Source organism: Pyrus communis, chromosome 17, assembly GCF_041283825.1.
Source record: "Pyrus communis isolate YQ-2024b chromosome 17, ASM4128382v1, whole genome shotgun sequence".
Classification (NCBI taxonomy): domain Eukaryota; kingdom Viridiplantae; phylum Streptophyta; class Magnoliopsida; order Rosales; family Rosaceae; genus Pyrus; species Pyrus communis.
Window position 1 is genome coordinate 25,662,501 of NC_142581.1, and position 11,253 is coordinate 25,673,753.

Below are 11,253 nucleotides of genomic sequence, written 5' to 3' on the forward strand. Positions count from 1 at the left end.
AAAAGTTATTAATGGATAATTAGAGTTGTTCAAGGCTTGAAGCACTAGTATCATTAATTCATCTGCTAGTTCTGCGCGTGCTAAGTGAACATAAACATCTGCGCCGTTAGGGGGAATGAGGTGTTTGGACCAGACCAAACACCCTATTTTATAAAGAAGTGCTTACGCTTGGTAATAACAATTATTTAGGCGCACTGTCTTGCATTCGTCAGATGTCCTGTCAGAATCTATAGACACAAACTCATGAGAATCTGCTACTTTGAACCTTACCTGTTCAGAAACCCATCATCATCATCTTCTTTTCCTCTCAATGTGACTGATCCAGCAGCTTTGCAAACCCCGAAAGGTCCACGTGCTCCATAATTGTCACATTCAGTATATTGTGGCTGGGAGTAGACATACCATATCCTGTCACTTCTCGCATACATATATAGTAAATCCACTTGGATATTGACGATCCATTCCTGGTATACCAATCCAATTTTATCCCATGGACCAGTTCTGTAGCGGGGAGTTGATGCGTATAACCGAAACAAACATTTGTGATGGCGTCTCTTGGGAAATTCCAAGCAAGAATATCCCAGTTGACGGATCACTTTCACTTTTCCAGGAAGTCACGGCAGTCCTGGTTCCAGAATTAGTACCGTATCCCAGGAGCTGGCTTGGTAGCAGGGTATCGCAAAGATGATCAAAGCTCTGCTATAACAATTGATCCGCTCCTAGACACTGTTCTAAAAAGTCATGCTTAGGTGCTAAGGGCTGGTCACCATTCCGATTAATCTCTAGAGTTTGAAGATTAAGAAATGACGCCTAAACCTGGTCCGCCTAGCGCAACTTGGCGCTTGCTTAGCCCGCCTAGACCCGTCTAAGCACACGACTAGGTCGCGCCTCTCACTTATATAGAAAATTGATAACTTTCATTTTGCAATTTATTTTTTCATTAAAATGTAAAAGACTTGTTGAATACTCAAATGAATACTCATTATATGTTTGCTCCTCATGTTGCAATTTATTTTTTTCATTAAAATGTAAAAGACTTGTTGAATACTCATTTTGTAAATTATTTTTTCATTAAAATGTAAAAGACTTGTTGAATACTCAAATGAATACTCATTATATGCTTGCTCCTCATGTTGTAAATATATATTAACTTTATAATTTATATTTTATTTTGCAATTTATATATCTCAATACAATTATGTATCTTTTTTTAAGTATAATAGATACTTATTTATACGATATATAATATTTGCTTAAATCCATCTAATCCACTTAGGTCCCCTCCCAACTGTCTAGTGGTCTAACCGCTAAGCCCCAGCCCATTACTTAGCGTCTTTTATAACTCAGCTCCTAAATCATTTTTGACAACAAAGTTTTCGTTGTCCATTGTCCCTGTACAACACCGTCGCTTTTGGGTCTGTCTCTTTTGAAGCTTTATTTGTTTGTCGGACTAAAAACAGAACTCATCTTTCATATGCCCCCAACTTTGAATATTATGAAGAAATAATTGATTACTAGTGCTCACAGCCAGTGGAAAGTTTTGATGGCCAAGTTTGTAACTATTTCTATGGTCACCCTTGCATAGCGAAAAGATCAGCCACCTTATTAGAAAAATTGCCTAATTTTGGATTTGTATGCTTAATTCGCTCTGCACTTAGATTACAATCATCAAAATCAACAAAAGCTAACACGTTTTCGGTGGAATTGTATAGTTGTATGGTAGGTTATGTGTATGTTTCGAATAAATACACCATTTGACATGTATGTTGAAACTTTTATTTAACTACTTGTAGTATGTAAAACTGGAATTTAAAAGAAAAATTTTGCAACGTGAGAACAGCAATAAAAAGGGTTGACTAGAAAGGCACCAACAATTCAACAAAGGTTGAAACATGTGAGGGAAGCTAGAGATTTTGGAATTCTGGGAATGGAAAAAAATTGCAGAGAGAACAATCAAAGAAGCAAACACGATGGTGATTCATTCATCAGTTAACACAAAATATGTGAGGGAATATTACCGTTGCTACATGATGGGAGATAGCAGTTTCTCTCTCTTACATCAGCACAAAATCTAACCATCTAAGTAATCTATTTTATGAGATGATTTCAAGAGGCAATAACAAAATACAATTCTAAAAATAACAAAACCCTCAATACAAATTGAATCTAAAATATACACTTGGACTGTGATCCAAGGACCCAAATTATAAAAATAAAAATAAAATTAAAAAAAAAACTAACAAACATTAATCTAATTTTGCATATATACGTATACATCAACACAAGCTGACCAAAACCTGAACAGTCTTTAAGGATTTTAAGGTTTGGCTCGGGCAACATTTGCGAGAAATATAAGGAGTTATTTGGTATTCAATTAGGAAAATTGACACGCCCCGACCTCGATATTCCTCGAATACCAAGATAGGCACGTGCTGGCCGACACCCGAGGGTGACGAAAGCCATTTATTGAGTGCAAATGCTAAAAACAAGTGATAAATAAGGTTTATAAATATAAAAAAATAATGAATATGCAAATAAGGACCGTGTTCAGAGCACACCACTAATCTAGAACACTAAAAGAAAATAATATAAAATTGAATGAAACAAAGGAATGGGTCCTACACCGAGAGGACCCGAAGATGCCGATGCAGAAGTGCCTGGACGTCGGGATTGTATGCCTCGATTCTAAGTCCTGAAGGGGGCGCAAAACAAACATGAGTGGACCAAGTTGATATATATATAATAAAACAGTTATCAACGTACTAACCCCCCGGTTTATGAAAACACAAGTATAATGATAAATATAGGTTTTCCGAACCCTAGCATGTCGTGCAATGTTTCAAATCATAAATCACATAAATAATAAACACTAGTGAATGTCCGATATAACTCTTCAGGCCTCGTGCCGGCTCCCCGTCTCTAAACCAACAATCAGAGGAAAATACACTTCAGGTCCCGTGCCGGCTCCCTGTCTCTGAGCAGACAGTTAGAGGAAAACACACTCCAGGCCCTATGCCAACACCAAACCGTCGCCCAGGACGGACCGGATCTATCCCTACGTCCCGTAGCGGAAAGGACCACTAGGTAAGTACAAAACCAGTGAACATACATATATTGAAAATCAACTTCATAGTATAAAGTCATCCATCATCTATACTATAAAGAGGTGTTCTAAACATGTTCTAAATATCATATCGTCATCCATCAGATATTATATAAGAACATGGGTTATAGGAAAAATAGTAATCATTCAAACTAGTCTCAGTAAGCATGTTATCTCGTAAAACGTTTCATAAAACATAATCATCAAATCATGCTTTTCATGTATGCATTTATACTATCAAAACATACATTTTTAGAAGGGGTCCACTCAAAGTACTTAGCTACCGAAGAGCCACGCAACTAGCGTAGACGGAAACGTCACAATTAAACGCCCCTAAGCACATAAACGGTACATTTAGTCAAACTCTACTCAAACGATTGAATTTGGGAAAACGGACATTGAAAACGGGTTCAGAACGTCGAAATTAGCCTAGTAGGGGTCCCGCACGAAACCCAAAAAGGCCACGGTCAAAGTCAAAGTCAAAGTTGACCGTTGATTAGTCAAAGTCAAAAGACAACGCTGACCGTTGACTCAGTCAACGGTCAATGGGTCAGAGTCAACGGGTCAACGGGTCAGGGTCACGGGTTTGGACTTTAGGGTTTGGGTTAGGGTAAATGGGTTTAGGTTTTAGGTGGGTTAGGTTTGGGCTTGAACCTCACGGCCCAATGGCCCAATTAAAAAGGGTTTTGGGCTTGGCAGGAAAGGCCCAAAGGCCTTGGGTTTGGGTGGTTCGCCGGATTCCAATGAGGGAGAAGGCCGGATTTCGGCCGGAGAATTCCCAAGCTCTGTTGGAGCTCAAAACTCAACCAAAACATGTCATTCAATATACCAAATTGAAGCCCCGAAGGTAAGGAATCTAAATATATCCTTGGTTCCCGTCATCGTGGTCGGAGTTTCCCGGAAAACAGCCTGGAAGCCACAGGTGTCCGCCGGAAACTGGGTAAGATTCAAATGAGCATAACTTCTTCAATACTCAATGAAATTGGGTGAAACAAAAAGGCAAGTTGTAGTACTCAGCGAGACGAAGAGATTGATACCTTGCACGCCGGCCAACTCGCAGTGGTTTGGCCGGAAATTTCCTCGAAAGGGGCGGTGCTGGCCGGAAAACTGGGTAAGATTCAAATGAGCATAACTTCTTCAATACTCAATGAAATTGAGTGAAACTAAAAGGAAAGTTGTAGTACTCAGCGAGAAGAAGAGATTGATACCTTGCACGCCGGCCAACGCGCTGTGGTTTGGCCGGAAATTGTCTCGAAAGGGGCGGTGCTCGCCGGAAAACTGGGAAATGTCTCCGAGGTGGTTTCTTCGTGGTTTGACGTCCAAAACACAACCACAGGGTTAGAAAAGAGCTATAGGTGTGGGCATGGGTGTGTGTGTGTGTTCTTGTTGGAGGAAAGAGCACCGAGAGGAGGGGGGAAAGAGAGAGCACGGAGGAAGAAAGAGAGAAGAGAGAAGAGAAGACTTTTCAGAAAAAAAATAAAAGAAAAGGGAAAGGGAAGGAACGGGGAACAAAAACAGGGGGTGGACCATTGGAGGAATTTTTCAGAGTGCCGGGTACACCAAAAAATTTTGGTGTACCCTCACTTATAATGGTGGACCCTACCTCACTTATTTTTCAATAAAAAAATAAAATCAAATTTTTATGAGTGAGGGTACACCAAAATTTTTTGGTGTACCCGGCACTCCTAAAAATTTTTCGGACCATTGGCTCATCAATTAAGACTCAAAAACAATTTTAAAAAGGAAGGTATCTTCCAAACTTAGTGAAAATACAAAAATATTCATTTTCTTCCATAAATCCCGGCACGAGTTGTTACAAAAATAATTCGTAGTTTTTGAAAATGATCAAAGTAACTACATTATGTAGTAATAATTGGTTTCAGAAACAAAAAAATTGGATCCAACATGGAGACCCAACTTATCCATTAATTGTCTGCTCTTTTGCAAACAGTTGGCTCTTACTATACTAGATTCCTTCCCTCTGCTTCCTAATTTTACGACTAATCATCTAAAACAAAAAGCAAGCTAGGAGTTCCAAATTTGTAATTTATATGAGAATGACAAGGGACAGACGTACCTCCGTTTTGACTTGAATTACTACTTCCATTACATGTGGATGCATAGGCTTGATCTGTGCAAAAGCAACTGAATCCAGAATTAGTACTAGTGTTAAGCCCACACTGTCCTCCTGATTCCAAACATTTGTTGCATTGATCGTTGTCAATCTGCAATTGCAGTGAGAAACCCCCGTCTACCTCATCGCTGATCACAGTTGTTTGACCGGCCTCTAAAGCCAGAGCAGCTTCTGTATAAACCGGAACAATAACCTCATCTGTACAGTTCACAAGATGGCTGACCAACTGTCACCGGACGTGTCAAATAGAAAACAGAGTTTGTGTTGCAGGACTGAAAATTAGGAAGCGTTATGGTGGTAGGGCATTGGTAGTAAAACGTCATGTTTGTATAAGTAGAAACATAATCAAACAGAGAGAAGTTGAGGGTGGTGTTGACGAAAGTCGGATTACGGATACTACCCCAGTAATCGTTCCTAGCAACCTTAACGGTCCGAGGATTATTTAGTAGTGTTCATTTGCAGAATTCTATAGCTCGCACCCGTCATGTTGAACACAGGGACGTTGTCTAGGCATTGGACCTCAAATCCGGGTTGACCACAGTAACTAGCTCGGTTTACCCCCCAAAAGGGATATAATATGCCTCCGACGCCACCACAATTGAGTTCGCTGGTGCAGTTTGTGAATTGTTGATCATTCTGGCATAGACTTAACTCGACGTTGATCGAAAGAAAGGAAACGATCAAAAGAAATGGAAACAACGATTGGAGCAGAAGGAACTGCATGATGGATGTTGGAGGAAAAATCTCGGCAAAGAGATTGGAGCATCAGATGGAATGGGGAATTAGTAAAAGGAATAAGAGTCAGGTCTCTTGTTTCGTTTTAATATATAATTTGTTCCAACTTCCAAATCTTGAAATGTAGGCCCTTTGAAATATTCTAAGGCTCTATTTGTAACGACGGATAAATCACCAGATAGTACTAATAATACAGAGTATGATGTTTGGTGTCTTTTTAGATTAAATAACCACCTGATTAAATAATCCGGACCCACTTTTTTTATACAGCATTTACCCTCTTGCTTATACCGGCCAGAACCACAGTACAATTTAGTTGGGCTGAAATCTCTCGCTCTCTCCTTCCTCTCCAGACCCCCTCTGGGTCTCAAGACGCTCTCTCTTCCTCTCCAGACGCACTTTTGCTCTTTCGTCTGAATCCCAGGTTCGTCTTCTCAAATTCTTATTCTTCGTTTGAATCCCAGTTCGTCTTTTCACTTTTCTTGTTGTTCTCAGGTTCCGCCCTTCCCTCTGTTCTTCCCCCTCCTCCTATTTTTCTTGCAATTTTCTTTCAATTGATTGAATCTAGTTATTGTTTTCTCTTTAATTATTAAATTGATTATGTAATTTTGTGTTTTAATTAGAATTTTCGAATTTTAGGGTTTGCTGTTGTGGTCGAATTTGGGTTTGTTGTTGGTGTTGAACTTTAATTAGAATTTTAATGATTGGGTAGAGTGGGAATGTGCAGGTTCACTTACACTTACCTAAACAAAACTTTGTCTCTAGCGCAGCTCCCGTTTCACTCGCTCTCTCGCAACCGCAACGCAACCATACGGACAACTGGGTAAGCCAATTTCTCTTTGCTCTTGTGCTCTTTCTCTCTCCATCAACGTCTATGCCCCGAAAATTAGATCCCAATAAATTGCTATTCTTCTCTGTTTTTGCATCACTCCCTCTCAGCTTTTATCCATGTTTTAATTTTTATGTGAATTTTACTTTTTATCTGGATATATATATATATATGTGTGTGTGTGTGTGTGTGTGTGTGTGTGTAATTTCGGACTAGGGTTTTCCATGTAGATAAAAATCGGAGTAAATTTAATGATATTTGGGCTATTTTTATTTGCATGCATTATTTGATTGGGTGTTGAAGTATTGCTTTGTTATGATTTCCCTTGGGTCTCGCATTCTGTTGATTGGGTGTTGAAGTATTGCTTTGTTTTGGTTTCGTTTAGCAGTTATGGTTTACTGAATAGAATTGTTGATTGGGTGTTGAAGTATTGCTTTGTTGCTTGGGTGTTGAATAGAATTATTCTGGTTTCGTCTAGCCAAGATGTTATCCTGGCTCGTTTGACTGTGTCTCTCTGCTTGCTCTTATCCTTCCTGCTACTGTTTTTTCTTGCTGCTGGTGCAATTTTAATGGGATGGTGTGGTTTTCTTCTGTTGCTCCTGACTTTTAGGCTTTCTTCTGTTGCTCCTGGTGTGGTTAAGTTTTCTTCTGTCCGCCTGAGTTGCTTAGTTATCATTTCACCAAAGTTTTCAAGAAAAAGAACTAAATAAATGCACATTGTTTTTTTTCAGTTTGAAAAATATTAAATTTGTGGCTCATTTTGTGTGTAACTTTACCCCGTGGTAAGGTTCAAACATTATTCCGCAACGGATCATATAAGTCCTGGAACTTGGACAATGTAGTAATTTGAACATCAGTCACTCTTGTGCTTTTTCAGAAAAGCAAGGCACATACTTGTTGCCTTTTATTTTCTGAAGTTTATGAATCACATATAGACGCATCTTGGTTTGTTAATCCCTGTGTATTCGATTAGCTAATTTGTGTTTACCAGCATGTATATGTGTGTCAATGAATCTAGACATAATCTTCAATGTGAAATTTTTGCTGTTATTTTCTTACGGTCTTCTGTTATTTGTGGTTGATTAGGCTCTTTCGAATGAGAATCCTACTGTTGTCGAGTTCTATGCTGATTGGTGTGAAGTATGCAAGGAATTAGCTCCAGATGTCTATAAAGTTGAGCAGCAGTACAAGTATGATCTTCAAGTTATAACTTGTTATTGTTTATAATTGCATCTCTTTATAAACGCTTAAATATAGTGTGTGCCATTTTCGGTTATTTATTTTTCTGAAATACTTGTGAATCTCAATACCTGAGAGTGCCACGGTTTCTTCTTTAAATAATAGTAGATTCTTCATTATCCACCGATTCTTGTACGCATGGATCGTGTAAATTTTGTTATGCTGAATGTTGACAACACAGAGTGGGAACAAGAGCTTGATGAGTTTGGTGTTGAGGGTATTCCACACTTTGCATTCCTAGATAAAGCGGGAAATGAAGAGGGCAACGTGGTAGGCAGGCTTCCAGAAAAGTACCTGCTTGAGAATGTGGATGCTCTTGCCCGTGGAGAAGCCTCCACACCTCATGCTCGTGTAGTGGGGCAGTTTTCAAGCGCTGAAGCCAGAAAGGTTCACCAAGTTCCTGATCCAAGAAGTCACGGATAGGTGCTCACTAATTTTGGAGAAGAACCCCACATGTTACTTGGACAAAGTAACCGCAATTTACATTGGAAAACAACAATATATTTTGTTAATAGCAGCATGCATATCTTTTGTTAAAAGCTGCAACATCTATATATTTTGGGTACTTGGTTGCTTCTTATTGAAAGCAAAGCAGCAGCATGCGTATATTTTGGCTAAATTACTCACTGATTCTTACTGAAACCAACTTGCATTTGTATATTTTGTGAAATTGGATGTGGTTAGATAATCTATATAACCTAACGACTGGTGTGGTGTTTTGTGAATGTTGGAATATATTTTGAATTTGATGCATGGAATTTATTATTTTTCTTTGTTATCGAAAATTTGTGTGATTTTCAATAGGTATAAATATGAGAAAAGTTCAACAAACAAACAAAGATTTGTCAAATTTTTTTTCTTCTATTTTCTTATTCGGTTTAGTATCAAACACAATATAAATAATACGGTCATTAGTTCAATACTGCACCAAACGTTAGATTAATTTAGTCAATATTATCTGGTAGTTATTTATCTTATCCGACAGAAATAGTAAGTACAGTTCGAGCTACCAAACAAAGCATAAGACACGAAACAATAGCCTCTTTTTTTCTTTTCTTTTTTCTGCTATGTTTTTTTTTCTTCTTATTTTTCCATCATTCATATTTGAATTTCGACCAAAAAAATGATATTTGAATTTCTTGTTCGCGTATAAGCATCCGAAGAAGCCGCGTATAAGTTTAATATTATTTCTGGTATGGAAAATGTGTACCAAAGTCAAGGGACGACGGAATCTACCTCTAGAAGCTATGTAGCAAAGTCAAGGGATGATTGAGTCAATGAAAGGTACCACGAAAAAGAGAAAATATCTTAAAAGAGCTGTTATTCCCACTTTCAATATCTTATCTTTCTATTGACCTTTTTATGAATTTTTTAATTACAAATTTGTCTATTTGTAAAATGACTAATAAAGACCTTGGTTACTTTCTTTTGCATTACTTTTTTTTTATTTAATTTTTTTTTTAATAAAAAACAAAAAAGAAAAGTTTGGGCGTGATAACTCTCACGCTATGTTTAAACGATTTGTCTCCCTTAAACCCTAACTCATCATTCTCATCTCATTTCATTCAGAGAAAACAAAAAGAATGAACTTAGAAGATGACGTTTCTATAGAAGAAGTAGATTATTATATTACCGTTAAAGAGGTAAAAGATGATTTTATGTGGGTCATCTTGATTTGTCGACATTGTCCACATCGTACAATTGACGCATAGCTTTGTGACTTTTTATTTGAATTTGCTTTAGGTTAGGGTGCAATTTGTTTCACGTTTTTCTATGAGAACTTCTGGAATTCGTTTTCATTGGGTTAGGGTAATAATCCAAGTAAGGCATGTTTGTCGCAACTGACAGTGATAATCGTCCAAGTTGATGTGTTGTCTCTGAAACCTACACACAAATCCCCTTCTTAATTAGCAATATTTTCAACTTGATGTAATGCCCATTTCTTTACATATGGTGGAATTCATTTGCAGCAGATAGATGAATCTGGTAATAATTCAGCATCTACACATATGGTGGACTGTACTAGTGAATTTACCACAAATAAGGTAATATTTGCTTGACTAAGCAAATGATTTACTTATACTCTTGTATGTTCATTCATAATGTGCAATTTTGGTACGTAGTTATTCAAGAGTAGAGAAGAATTAATACAATGGGCTCGAAAAGTTGGGAATGTATGTTTTGTTATTGTGACTTTACGATCCAATCAAGGTGGAAAAGATAACAGGAGCCCTAGACTTACATTGGGTTGTGAGACAATATGTAAGTCGAATTCACGAAAAAGACATAAAGGATGAGGATAGAAGTAATTCTGGAATGAAAAAATGTGGATGCTCGTTTCAATTAAAAGATAAAAAGCTAGCAACTGATAATGATTGGATATTGACGGTACTAATTGGAGTGCATAATCACACAGCAGTAGGCCATTTGGAGGGTTATTCATTTGCTGGTAGATTATCATCTAAAGAGATTTCGTTATTGACTGATTTGTTTAAAAGTTTGGTGCAACTAAAGGAGATTTTGACTACACTAAAACGAAGAAACAAACGAAATGTATCTACACTAAGGACAATTTGTAATACATGTCAAGACTACACTGATGATGTTCATGTGTACATATTCAAGTAAGTCTCCAAGCTTAAGTAAGTTCTTTGTATTTTCTTTTAGTGTGTTTAATTATTTAATTAGATTTCTAGTCTAAAGTAGGGAAACATTATTGTAGTCATATTATTATCTTACTAAACTAAAAATCATACCATTTTTAAGCACTTTATTATAGTTGAATGTTTATCATATGTTGTACCATATATTGGGTCTCAGTATTTGGGCTTCATTACTTAGCCCATGATTCATGGAAGAGGGGAGGAAACCCTTATTCTATAAAAGGGCTCCCTCGCACTCACTAGAGGAAGAAGACAGATAGCAAAGGGAAGCACAAAGGGCAGCACACAGAGTGCTCCCTTGCTTGTCCATTGTAATCCACACATTTACATAGTGAAACGGAATCGACACCAATGTGGACGTAGCCCAACTTGGGTGAACCACGATACATCTTATGCTGTTTGCTTCCCTGTCTCTATCCATTTACATACTTATCCACACTAATGACCAGAGCAATCTAGCGACGATCATAAACTTCACACTTTCTGTTGTACCAAAGTCCTCGCCGATTTTGTGCATCAACATCATACAAACAATTGAACATTAACCAAG

The 11,253-nt window shown here is 37.7% G+C and overlaps 1 protein-coding gene and 1 pseudogene across 2 annotated transcripts in view; one reads left to right on the forward strand and one right to left on the reverse strand.

Annotated features, from left to right (window-relative positions):
- The window catches only part of LOC148689688 (G-type lectin S-receptor-like serine/threonine-protein kinase At1g61500), an 11,234-nt pseudogene extending 5,674 nt beyond the window's left edge, over positions 1-5,560 (reverse strand). The window contains exons 1-5 of the transcript XR_015958146.1: positions 5,461-5,560; positions 5,181-5,408; positions 271-782; positions 204-217; positions 1-143 (exon numbers count right to left, since the gene is read on the reverse strand). The exon at positions 1-143 is cut by the window's left edge and continues 148 nt beyond it. The product of XR_015958146.1 is annotated as a G-type lectin S-receptor-like serine/threonine-protein kinase At1g61500 (transcript). The remainder of the gene's footprint in view (positions 144-203; positions 218-270; positions 783-5,180; positions 5,409-5,460) is intronic.
- Positions 5,561-5,961: 401 nt separating this feature from the next.
- On the forward strand, positions 5,962-10,952 carry LOC148689691 (thioredoxin-like protein HCF164, chloroplastic). Its single transcript, XM_088688519.1, has 5 exons — positions 5,962-6,037; positions 6,326-6,396; positions 6,700-6,795; positions 7,888-7,991; positions 8,181-10,952. The coding sequence occupies exons 1-5, from the start codon at positions 5,962-5,964 to the stop codon at positions 8,461-8,463; spliced, it is 630 nt and encodes a 209-aa protein (XP_088544645.1). The 3' UTR covers positions 8,464-10,952.
- The last annotated feature ends 301 nt before the right edge of the window (positions 10,953-11,253 follow it).

What these genes read in the sequence shown, in the direction of transcription:
- LOC148689691 (XM_088688519.1), top strand. Translation starts at nt 5,962, where the DNA reads ATGGATGTTGGAGGAAAAATCTCGGCAAAGAGATTGGAGCATCAGATG. An exon ending in AATTAGTAAAAGGAATAAGA is followed by an intron (nt 6,038 to 6,325) that starts GTCAGGTCTCTT and finishes CTTCCTCTCCAG; the next exon opens with ACCCCCTCTGGGTCTCAAGA. An exon ending in GCAACCATACGGACAACTGG is followed by an intron (nt 6,796 to 7,887) that starts GTAAGCCAATTT and finishes GTGGTTGATTAG; the next exon opens with GCTCTTTCGAATGAGAATCC.